General features: G+C 41.4%; 1 protein-coding gene across 1 annotated transcript; it reads left to right on the top strand.

The window, feature by feature from the left end:
* Positions 1-67: 67 nt before the first annotated feature.
* Positions 68-581, top strand: LOC121866122 (the record flags this gene model as incomplete). The annotated part of the gene is made up of 2 exons (XM_042365718.1): positions 68-307; positions 398-581. Coding segments are annotated over 2 exons (424 nt in total), but the record flags the coding sequence as incomplete, so codon positions are not given.
* Between the last annotated feature and the right edge of the window lie 12,902 nt (positions 582-13,483).

Below are 13,483 nucleotides of genomic sequence, written 5' to 3'. Positions count from 1 at the left end.
TGTGTAGGAATGTGGCACCCATCACTGATGTGTATAGCTATATGGCACCCATCACTGATGTGTATAGGTATGTGGCACCCATCACTGATGTGTATAGGTATGTGGCACCCATCACTAATGTGTATAGCTATATGGCACCCATCACTGATGTGTATAGCTATATGGCACCCATCACTGATGTGTATAGGTATGTGGCACCCAACACTGATGTGTATAGGTATGTGGCACCCAACACTGATGTGTATAGGTCTATGGCACCCAACACTGATGTGTATAGGTATGTGGCACCCATCACTGATGTGTATAGGTATGTGGCACCCATCACTGATGTGTATAGGGTATGTGGCACCCATCACTGATGTGTATAGTATGTGCACCCATCACTGATGTGTAATAGGTATGTGGCACCTATCACTGATGTGTATAGGTATGTGGCACCCATCACTGATGTGTGTACAGGTGAAGGTGGGCACCCATCACTGATGTACAGGTATGTGGCACCCATCACCGATGTGTATAGAAAGGTGGCACCCATCACTGATGTGTACAGGCATGTGGGCACCCATCACCGATGTGTACAGGTATGTGGCACCCATCACCGATGTGTACAGGTATGTGGGTGCACCCATCACTGATGTGTATAGGTATGTGGCACCCATCACTGATGTGTATAGGTATGTGGCACCCATCACTGATGTGTACAGGTATGTGGCACCCATCACTGATGTGTACAGGTATGTGGCACCCATCACTGAAGCTATTTAGGGGAGAGAGCAGGGCACCTCTACGTCACCCTTCACCAGGCGGTGGAGAGCCATTATTAAAGCTTTTACAAATGATTCCTCTCTCTCTCTCTCTCTTTTTATGTTTTTTATATTTATTTATTTATTAATTAATTAATTATTTTATTTATTTGTTCAATTCAATTTTAATTTCAATTGTTTATTCCTTGATAGAGGAAGCGGGATCTTGGTGCTGTCACTTGGTAACCCTGTTTATTTATTTTTGTCTCCATTCCTGCTTTCCTCCCCTTTATTATCCGCTACCTTCCCTCTCTCTCTGTTTTTCCCTCCCTCGTTTTCGCTCTTCCAAACCCTCTCCCTTAATCATCCACTCTCCTCCTCCTCCTCCTCCTGTATCCTACCTCCTGCTCTCTCCTCCGGCCTTCCAGCTAGCCATTCTGGTTCCAAATCACCACCACCATTAAGATCATTGTCCCTCGACGCCACGTTCAGAATTGACTTTGTGTCGCAAGGTTTCTGTTTTTTGTTTCCGCTGTACAAGTTCTAGGAAGGCGGGGGGGGGGTATAATATTGTACCTTTCTTATCGTGGTTGTTGTTGTTTGTCGTGGTGGTGGTTGTTGAGGTGGTGGTTGTTGTTGGTCGTGCTGGTGCTTGTTGCTGTTTATCGTGGTGGTGGTGGTTGTTTGTCGTAGTGGTAGTGGTTTGTCGTGGTGATGGTGGTTGTTTGTCGAGGTGGTGGTTGCTTGTCGGGGTGTTTGTTGCTTTTGTTTATCGTTCTGGTGGTGGATGTTGTTTGTCGTGATGGTGGTGGTTTCTTGCTTGGTGGTGGCTGTTCTTGTTCATCGTTGTGGTGGGGGATGTTGTTTGTCGAGGTGGTGGTTTTGTCGTGGTGGCTGTTCTTGTTCATCGTTGTGGTGGGGGATGTTGTTTGTCGAGGTGGTGGTTGTTGTTTTTTGTGTCGTGGTGGTGATGATGATGGTTGTTGTTGTTTGTCGTGGTGGTGATTGTTGTTTTTTGTGTCGTGGTGGTGATGATGATGGTTGTTGTTGTTTGTCGAGGTGGTGGTTGTTGTTTTTTGTGTCGTGGTGGTGATGATGATGGTTGTTGTTGTTTGTCGTGGTGGTGATGGCGGTTGTTTGTGGAGATTGTGGTGGTTGTTATTGTTTGCCGTGATGGTTGTTTGTCGGGGTGGTGGTGGTTGTTCTTTGTCGTGGTGGTGATGATTGTTTGTCAGGGTGATACACACACACACATACACACGCACACACGATATCAGCCGTTTATCTCACAAAAATAGACCCTTTATAGTCCTCCTAAAATATACAGACGGTAAATGATAATAAGGACCATAGCATAGAAATGGAGAATTAGCGTTAGCATTTGTAATTATAATCTTGATTTTTTCCGTAAACTTCAGGGGGATGATTTGTTTATGAAGGTACAGGTAAACATTTTAACATTTGATGGATATTTCTACAGTTTTTATTTTAGTTTAAAGTTTAGATTAGTCTTTATACAATGAATGACATTCGCTGAACATCTTCTTTTATTCTTGTATTGTCCAGAAACTTTCGACCATTTAATTACTTCGAGAAGTTTTCAAGTTTAAGTGACTTTAAGCTTACTTAGGTTGGTTTGAGTGAGGTCGTCTTTTATTTGTTAGCTTTGTGTCGTTAGGTTTATTACAGCCTCCGTGCCCACACTCAGATTAAGGCTTGGTGCTGCCTCCGTGCCCACACTGAGGTTAAGGTTTAGTTTTGCCTCCGTGCCCACACTCGGGTTAAAGCTTACGTATATCTGCGGTCAAGGCTGCGGCAGTCGAGGTGATTAGTAGAATTTTTCGCTTCCATCGCCGAGTGCAACAGCGGCCTTCTGACGCTTAGAATCAGGTCACGCAATTAATTTATTTGAGTAGTGTTTGGAAATAACCCTATTGAGTGAACCAGTCTGAGCATTTCTTTCGTATTGTCGTCTGTTATCCCACTCAGAGCCGACAGACGATGACTTAGTAACGCTACCAGAGAGTTAGCTTAATTTCAGAACGTTTATTTAGCTCTTGTTTCTTCACTTGCTTACCCGAGAAAATGAGAACTTCACCTAAAAAATTATTTATTACACTCGTAATCATTGTTCTTGCCGTCCTTACAGCTGCTAAGTAATCTATTATACTTGTATTTAAACAAAATAAGTGAGCACTGAGCACTGTGATTTTTAACGAATGTGACATTTCAATTAAAGTTTCGTATCACATGAACGCAGTTCACTGCGTAATATTTCATCGTGATTTTTTTTTACACCGACAGCGCCCCGTCTGCACAGTAAAATAGCGTTTACGAATACATTTTATAAGCCTGAACCAAGTTGGCGCAGTAGAAATTTGACTTTCAAATTAGCATCAAATCCAGACAGGACGATATTGAAAAAGTAGAACCATAGATGATAGTTTTTGGTAAAGGTTGGCTGGTGGCAGCACCGACTGATGGAGTAATATGGTGTTTAATGCTCCTCGTGTACCAGACAACACTACAGGTTCACGTACAAGGGGGTACTTAAGTCACTTTATAGTTGATGTGGTGGAACAATTTGCAATGTTCCTCTTTCTCTCAGTCTTATAAAAAGATGCCATTTTTAATATCTTTCATTATGACAGTTGCATTATTGATATACACAATGCCTCCATTGAAGAGGCAGTGAGGTGCTACTAGCAGTATCACATAACCATAGCACCACCGGATTGTTGTAAAGACCCAGTGGTTCACAAACGTCCATACAAAAGGGGGAGACACACCTATCTTATCTGGACCTGTCTGTGGCGGGTGACGCCAGACTCACCCGACTGACGCCTTGGGTTGGCTCGTCTATATTCGCTGTCGAAGCCACACGGAGACTACCAGCCACCACTTCCCATTGAAGTTGTTAGTGAAATGGCAAGACTTGTTTTCGGAAATTAATATACTGTGAAATTTAACATGTTTTCATAATTGGGAATCAGGAATGTGGAAGATTTTAGGAATCGTGGAAAGGAGTGAGATAACTGTACTATGGTTCCCACTTATACGTCACATTATTATCGCAATTGGTGTTTCTTAATGCCTGTGTGTCTTCTTGTTATTAACTGATGTAATTACTCAACAAGGGCAAAACTCATCACACGAGGTAATAAGCACGGATAATGTTAGAGTTGTTTGTTGAAGGCACTTTACGTACTATATATAATGCAGATAAAGTTTTGGGCATATAATGAAAACTAAATAAATCTCGAATGTAAAGTGTGCGTGACAGGAAGCCTTATGACGTCACAAAACTGGCATCAGCATCAGAAAGGACAGCGACAAAGTTGGGAGATCTGACAGTTAATTCATGAATGTAATCTCAAGTTTTTATAATCATATCTTAGTTTAAAAAATCAGCAACACATGGGTGTAGGAACAAGACTTTGTTAAAATATTAAGAATGTTTTGCGTATCCCTGAAAAATAGATTGTTTGTATTACCAAGTTTAAAAAAAGAAGAAAAAGTTATCGTTTGCAAGCAAGCCGGATAAGTCAGGGGTGGATTTGTTGTCGTTTGTCCGTGTGTCAGGTTTAATAACTCTTTTTGTTGATGGTGAGTAAAGAGGAGTTTTTACTGTCTCTAATCCATGGCATTTTTTGTTTCTACAATGTCAATGTTGCCATGAGCACCCCCGTTACTTAACTACTTTTTATACGTCTTGATATTTGTCATCGCTCTTTTGTACCGCATCGCCCTTCAACTGTTTAAATTTGGGTCTCCTTGATCTTGTTTCCTATTATATGGAAAAAGTTATTTACAAAACATATTGGTTATCTTCAGTTTTGACGATTCCAGTTATCTACAATTATCAAGTGTTGTGTAAAATCTCCCAGACAAGGGCCGAGCGTTCCCTGGCCATTACTGAGGTGAGGTAAGAACCAGACATCGACGATCGGCTGACACACAATGAAACAAGAATAAGCCAAACTTAGCTCTAAATTTGAGGCCCAGATTAGATTACAGAGTATTACATAACACCACTTTGTAGTTGTATTATGTCCGTCACTCTTCCGGTCTATATATTGTAGGTCGCCCATTAATCAATTCTCTGATGGTCGCGGTGCTCCCCTTCCTCCTCCCTCGAGTAGCTCCCTACCGTTGATCTCGCATAAATGTAATTTTATGCTGTTACAATTCACACCTTTAGCAGTCGGTCTTCCTCTTCCTTCTCGTCCTAGTCCTATTGGCCATCTTCCTCCTTCAACGTCACCAATTGGTTCTCTTCCTCCTCCTTCCCCGTCTCTTATTGATCCCCCTTTCTTGTTATGTTTCTTTCTCTATTTTCTGGGTCTCCTCTTCTCTTTATCTCCCTCTGTTTATTGTCTCCTTGTATGTCTCCTCCTCTATCTCTTATGTCCTCTTCTTCTCTTCCCTTTCTATCTTCCATGTCCTCCCCATTTTCTCCTCCACTTTCGTATCTTATGTCGTCTTCCTCCTCTTGTCGTTCCCCTCCTCCTCTTTTCGGTTCCTCTCTTTCCTTTCAGTTCCACCTCCTCCTCCTTCTAGTTCCTCTTGCTCCTCCTCCTCCCAATTCCTCTTGCTCCTTCTGCTTCTCCTGCTCCTCCCTCTACCCCTACTTCCTCCTCCTCCTCCAGGCAGTGTGATAAAGTACGTCTGATGGGACGAGACAATTAAAAAAAATGCATAAAACAATCTGACGATTTTTTTTTCTGTACGAACAAGTAGACGAAGACTAAGATAACAATATAAAGACTCAAATCTACGGAATAATATTGACCCTAACATGATATCCATTCCTCTTCTTCTCACCAAGATAACAAGAGTTTAGACTATTCTATTTTTATTCTATAGAAAGTTTACGATACATTAAGTAGAAAGTAACTCTTAAGATGGGATATATATATATTTTTTTTAGGGAAGGTGACGATGACTGATGAATGCTAGTAAGAGTATTTTGAGGGAAGGTTATGCTTGTGGAATAGTGTAATAGTGTATGGTGACATAAGAGTTACTTTTGTGATACATAAGGAATAGCGTCATTGTTATCCGATTCATTCATGTCTGTCTAGGTGGATATGGGTAACAGGTAACAAAAGAGAGGAAAGAGAATGAGAATTGTCAGCTTATTTTATTATGAATACGGAAGAATGAGTCAAGTAGAATGTTAAATTGCCCTAAGGAATTGGACAAGAGCAAGGTGGTGAAGGTGTGAATGCTGTCAGGACCAGTTTATTTGTGTTTAACAGGCGGCCAGATGACTGAGGAGAAATTGTAGGTCGTGAACGAGTCTTGGACACCTGGGCTCAATAGTCATTAAGGAAGACAAAGGTGAAGAATAAAGTGACGGGGAGTAAGTTGGAGGTGCTTCGGTGACAACCAACTGAGAATTTAGTGAGAGTAAGAACAGTGTATGAAGACATTAATCTTCTTAATTCTTGCATCCACAGAGAAACATTCACTTCACAGACTCGCCTAAAACTTCACCCGAGGTTTCAAAAGAGATGAAAGTGAAAATAGTTAGGAACAGTTCTGATTCAGTTTACTCAATGCTGCTGTATATGTTCAGTACAGTATAGGAGGCAGCGTGTCCGGCACTGCACTCGACCACCTCCATTTCCCCAGCTGTGTCGAATGGGTGTTCCCGAAGCTAGAACCAGAGACCATCTTAGGAAAAGTAATCTTATATTTCTGTGTATATTATGGAAAACAATTAAACAACGGTAAAGGAATTACAAATGTCGAAAGATGTGTCAGTGAAAAACCGTGATTAAAAAATGGAATGAGTGAAGTTGAGGAAATGTATAAAGTTGTATGGGGTGAGAAACTACGAGAGGGCGAAGTGAGGTGTCATAGTCTCGTAGAAATCATGATGGATGAGCGGAGTGAGAAGATAATTTATGACAGTGAGGGTGAAGGTAGGAGCAGAGAGAGAGACACAGGAGATGGGTCGAGTCGGTGAATGAGCGATCAATGTCTCGTGATACTTGAGTAGATGATCTGTGGGGGTAGGAGGTGTGTCCGATGGAGACGTTCTGTGTACGAGATTTATGGGAAGGAATGTAGACATAGGTCTTACTCGACATCCCAAAGCAATAAACATCGGAATATCGGAAAAATCTTGCCAAAAGAAGTTACAATTTCATTTCGGAAAGGAGTGAAATCAGTGTTGAACAATGATGAACAGTGTTTAACGCCAGCAGCTGAAAGTCGTGGTCAAGTTAACCATCACGCAGTGAGGTCCCAAGTACCCATGATGTGCCGGCGATATGTTAATCCATTCACAATTGGAGACCTGGGAACGGTGAAACACTGACTTAGTTCCTGTAGCACCAGACCACGCGGTGTCCCAACACTGTCCCATGGTGTTACGACGCCACATAGTGAGGGAGTCACTACACCACGTGAAGTCCCTCATATCATCTGTGAGAGAGTTACTGCACCACGTGAGGCCCCTCATAACACCATCTGTGAACAAGCTACAACACACCTCAGCGCACGTGACCTACGTGACCTCACACAGAAGGATAAGAGACCAGCCCCTGCCATCCACTGTGAACAATAATGTGTTTGTTCACTTCATGCTCCTTTTCCTTACTCTAATGTCAATGAATGTAATAAGTAATTTCTGTCCATTGCATATTTTCAGGTTTCTGGCTGCTGAACCTTTTCAATAATGAACTGAAGGTCGCAAGGGAGGCGAAGTCAAACGCGAGAAAAGATTGGACCAATACAGTCAGACACCGGCGAGCTAACTGATAACGACGGAGAAATGAGCAATAATCTGAATAGATATTTTCAACAGTTTTCACCACAGAAAATTTAAAAATGATACCCGAGGCACCGACGATATACAGGGATAGTGAAGAAAATAGATTAAGCGAGATAGTAGTGACTAGTAACGATGTTACTAAGCAAATAGACAAGCTAAAGCCTTATAAGTCACCAGGTCCCGATGAGATATTTCTCAGAGTATTAAAGGAATGTAGGGAAGAGCTTAGTATATCCATAGCAAATCTGTTTAATATGTCCTTAAAAACGGAGGCAGTACCTGAATCCTGGAGGATAACGAATGTAATAACGATTTTCAAGAAGGGAGACAGATCACTATCCTCTAACTACCGTCCATCAGTTTAACATCAATTGCAGGCAAATTACTGGAAGCAGTAATTTCAAACTCTATTCGATATCACCTGGAGAAGCACAAGTTGATCAACGATTCCCAACATAGCTTCCCAAGCGGGCTGTTCTCGAATCAGTGGACGACGGGCACGACTATAATGTGGTACATTTTGACTTTAGCAAAGCCTTCGACAGAGTCCCCCACGAAAGACTAATAAGAAAAGTGGAGGCTCATGGCATTGGAGGAGATATTCTAAAATGGATTAGGGCGTGGTTACAGGACAAGAACCGGCGAGTGAGCATTAACGGCAGTAAATCCGATTGTAGTAACGTCACTAGTGGAATACCCCAAAGCTGAGAACTTGAATCATTATATATATATATATATATATATATATATATATATATATATATATATATATATATATATATATATATATATATATATATATATATGCGACATAGATATCGGCGTAGACAGCAACATAAGTAAATTTCCCGATGACACTAAAATAGGGCGAGTAATTAAATCTGACGAGGACTCCGTAAAACTATAGGAAGACCTAAAAAAAAAATTCGAATGGTCTGAAAAATGGCAGATGAAATTCAATGTGGACAAATGTAACTTAGTCTAAGAGATGAAATCAAAGAAACCAGACACCAGATGCTATAGAGAAATCCGAGTGTGAGAAAGATTAAGGAGTAATGATAAGTAGGAATCTTAAACCAAGTTAATGTGTATTTGCTCGAAACAAGGCTAACAAAGTACTTGGGTTCATACAAAGAAGTGTTAGTTACAAGGCTAGCGAAGTCATACTAAAACAATATCATGCGCTTGTGACACCTCACTTGGATTACGCAGTTCAATTCTGGTCACCGTACTACAGAATGGATATTAAGGCCCTAGAAGGAATTCAGAGGAGAATGACAAAACTAATCTCGGGCATTAGGAACCTTGAGTACAGAGACAGGTTAAAGCATCTTAATTTGCACTCCCTCGAGAGAGGTAGAGTGAGGGGCGATATGATCGAGGTGTATTAATTTAAGTCAGGGCTGAACAATTGTGACATTACAAAAGTACTCAAAACTATCCTACCAGGAGCGAACTCGTAACAATGGTTTTAAATTAGACAAATTTAGATTTAGGCACGAAATAGGTAAACATTGGTTTGGAATAGAGTAATGGACGAGTGGAACAAGTTTTCAAAAATCATCATTAACTCGAATACGCTGGATAGCTTCAAACATATGTTGGGTGGATATATGAGCAATAGGGGTTGGGTGTAAATGGGACTGCCCAGTACGGGCCAATAGGCCCTCTGCAGTTTCCTCCATTCTTATGTTCTTATGTTATCAAAACATACATACAATTACCAAATTCTGATTATTATTATTATTATTATTATCATTATTATTATTATTGAGAGTTCTTAGCAAGTCGTGTCACATTATAAATTGCGAATATTTATCTTAGGTGTTTCTAGGGACTACCATCTTCCCGTTCCCTTCCTATCCATGCCTTACGATCCTGTAAACAATGGTTCCTCTTCCCTCTTCCCCAAAACACACTTTCATTCCCTCGAAAAGCAATTTCCTCTCCTTAAGCAAACACGTTTTTCACTCTCCAATACTACATCTTTCTTCCTGGTAAAAAAAAAATCCATGAAAATCGTCTCTGTGATTCTCAAAATAATGAATTTAGAATTGTATTCCTATAAAAAAAGGAATGAAATCATATAAATTCTCCCTCGCTTTAATAGGAGACAAAATATTATCGAATAAATTGGTAACATACACAGCTGGGAGCGTCGAGGGTGGTGACAGCAGCAAGTGACTATCATAACATGGTGTGACGAGTGACGACCGTAACAAACGTTGAGAAAACTCGGCGTGACGTAGTGTGGAGCCGCCAACATTAATAACCAACAGCCCTCATCGTTGTTCTTGGCCGAGCAAGGCTCAGGTGGGGGCGGCTGGGGGGGGGGAAGGGGAAGGGGGTGTCTACTCACATGTTAAATTAAATACAAATGCCATGAAGAGTAAATGACAATGGATTCTTGTCGCGTACACAAAATTAACTTCCATACTCTATTTTACGCTATTCACTCTGTGTACATATTACATAATAAGAGAAATACATATACTTAAATTTAAGAATTGTTATCAAACACAACATACTACACTGTTCGTTCTACGACCATACCACAAGACATGACAGTCTGCCCAGCACAGCAGTTACCAACAACGGAACTTACACAACAGATCTTCACTACACTATATCTCATATAACATAAAGAATGACATATTTCACTGAAGTGTTACAAACATCGGAACTGAAACAAGAACGCCAGGGTCACCGTACAGTTCACCGACGAAAGGAATGAGAGAAACACGAACCAATTTAGCATAAACACTATGATCACTACATAAAGAAGAGGTCTTTACTTCAACACCTCAACTACTACAGAAGGAAGGGAGGAGAGGCCACGCTATACACGCCGGTATTAACCACAACAGCACCGGCAACATGAGAACTTTACACTACATAAATAAACGGCAGTTAAAAATATCGACGACGCCCCTACAAGTTTAAATAGTAATAATAAATATCTTTAAGCCACTAGTGAGGACTACTCGATAGTAACACCAGCTTCACCACCGTATTCATCGCTGGTGCTCACTTCGGCTCACATGATACACACGGTCTAGGGCTCTCTCACATTAACCCAAACTATGGTACCCTCAACTGCCTTAGTTTATGTTTGATCTACTCTGGTCATACATATATCCATTTAATTAAATTTTCTTACCCTGGTTATAACTTTAAATAAAACTGGAAATGACATCGTATTTGTGACAGAGTATAAAAAAAAAGTTTGGCGAGAGTTTCTTCTTTCAGTCAAAGTTTGAACAAAGTTTGGGCAAAGGTTCTTATTGGTGCCAAAGTTTCAATAAAAACTTCAATCGTGATCAAATGCTCCTCGATAAAACGCGACCTAAGTTAAGTTTGTGTATATTACAGGAGACAGCAAGAAATGGTGTCTCTTGCCATACCATTACCCTTCAACCCCATGTGAGCCACTGGCACTGGTAGTAGACTGGCACTGTATGGAGACTGTCACTGTTTAGAGATTGGTACTGGTCTCCTACCAGTACCAATCGCCACTAGTACCCGTCTCCCACCAGTACCAGTCTCCTACCAGTACTTACACATCCCCAATACCAGACAACCCCTTACAGGCGTCAATATACCATCCTCATTTTATTTAGCATGAAGGGAACCAGGTGGTGCACCAGTTGTAAGGTGTTGAAGATGTCCTCACAGCTGGCGTAATGTAAATGTGTGCTACAGATGGTACAGGTGGAAGAGGGGCAGTATTACATGAGTAATGGGTGTTAATTTGTGTTTGTTAGATGGTGGTGTTATTTGTTCACATATATGTGTAAAGTGGGTCTTGTTCTTCTATGTCATCATGGAGGCTCTTGGCCACCAGCTGTGTGTTTTAGTAGTTCCTTCTTCTTTTAACTGGGAGAATAATGGGTCCTCCAACTCTTCAAGTTTGCTCCATATTCTCTGCACTTGGCTGTGTGTACGTGTGTTCAGTGGTTCGATATTGTATAATTCGTGAAGTTCTTGTATTTTGGTGGTGTATGGCGGGAGTTTCTTTGATGCTCTACGGATAGCTTTGTTTTGTACTGATTGAAGTTTAAGTTGGCTGGTTTTGCTGATCGTGCTGAGTGGTATTGGCGGATACTCCAGGTGGGGGCGGACAAGTGCTTTGAGTAGGTGTAGTTGAATTTTGGTGTCCATTTTGCTACAGGTAACAGAGGTGGCACAGGTAACACAGGTGGTACAGGTAACACAGGTGGAAGAGGTAACACAGGTGGTACAGGTAACACAGGTGATACAGGTAACACAGGTGGTGGTGCATGTAACACAGGTGGTGGTGCATGTAACACAGGTGGTGCAGGTAACACAGGTGGTGCAGGTAACACAGGTGGTGTAGGTAACACAGGTGGTGTAGGTAACACAGGTGGTGCAGGTAACACATGTGGTGCAGGTAACACAGGTGGTGCAGGTAACACAGGTGGTGCAGGTAACACAGGTGGTGCAGGTAACACAGGTGGTGCAGGTAACACAGGTGGTGCAGGTAACACAGGTGGTGTAGGTAACACAGGTGGTGTAGGTAACACAGGTGGTGCAGGTACACATGTGGTGCAGGTAACACAGGTGGTGCAGGTAACACAGGTGGTGCAGGTAACACAGGTGGTGCAGGTACAGGTGGTGCAGGTAACACAGGTGGTGCAGGTAACACAGGTGGTAGGTAACACAGGTGGAAGAGGTACACAGGTGTACAGGTAACACAGGTGATACAGGTAACACAGGTGGTGGTATGTAACACAGTGCATAACACAGGTGGTGCAGGTAATACAGGTGCAGGTAACAGAGTGGTACAGGTAACACAGGTGGTACAGGTAACACAGGTGGAAGAGGTAACACAGGTGGTACAGGTAACACAGGTGATACAGGTAACACAGGTGGTGGTGCATGTAACACAGGTGGTGCAGGTAACACAGGTGGTGCAGGTAACACAGGTGGTGCAGGTAACACAGGTGGTGCAGGTAACACAGGTGGTGCAGGTAACACAGGTGGTGTAGGTAACACAGGTGGTGTAGGTAACACAGGTGGTGTAGGTAACACAGGTGGTGCAGGTAACACAGGTGGTGCAGGTAACACAGGTGGTGCAGGTAACACAGGTGGTGTAGGTAGTACAGGAAAAATGGTTGTACAAGTAACACGTAGTACAAGTAAAAGGTGATGCAGGTAATAGGTTACGTGTATGTTGTAAGTAATAATTAATTTTGCTGTTTAACATTAAGTGAAAATTAATGTGTGTGTGTGTGTGTAAATGTGTGTACTCATATTATCGTCCGAGTACGTGTGTGAGTGTATACATCTGAAATGTGACTCATTGTTATAGTATTATATTAAACCGAGTGGGAGAAATGTACTTGTAAACACATCCTTATTAGGGTTTCCCACAGTCGAATCGAATTACTGTTTACTATTGTTTGTGTATCTGCACTGACTACGTACGATGTTTGTACACTTGTTCTGTCTATGTAAGATGTTTGTATCCCTGAATTATGTAAACTGGTGAATCATCGTAAACTTGTATACAGATTTTACTGAATATTTAAATATTATGGCAAGTTATTAACCCAAACACTACATATTTTCAGATCTCAAACGATGTTCACCTGTAAATACCAAATACTTTTCAAGAGCACGTCGACCGAGGAGTAAAGCCCATATGAAAAAAAATATAATTAAATCACGATTATCTTTTCTTATCAAGTGTAAAACATCAATTTATATTTATTTATTTATTTTATTAACATTACGATTTTTTCTTGCCGAGTAGCAGGACAGGTGCTGATTTCTTTAGTAGTACGTTACTCCACCGACGATTTTCCACTATTGGGAAAGACAAGCAATATTTTAATTAGTCTGATGCAGAACGTATAACTGCTTGCTTGATATGTTTTTTTGGCCGTAGAAATTGTGTTATTTTGTTGGTTCCGTGAGTTTGCAAGGTGTTACT

This window comes from Homarus americanus, unplaced genomic scaffold (assembly GCF_018991925.1).
Source record: "Homarus americanus isolate GMGI-L3 unplaced genomic scaffold, GMGI_Hamer_2.0 scaffold36523, whole genome shotgun sequence".
Taxonomy (NCBI): domain Eukaryota; kingdom Metazoa; phylum Arthropoda; class Malacostraca; order Decapoda; family Nephropidae; genus Homarus; species Homarus americanus.
The sequence above is the reverse complement of the archived record's forward strand: the minus strand, read 5'-3'. Positions and strand labels throughout refer to the sequence as shown.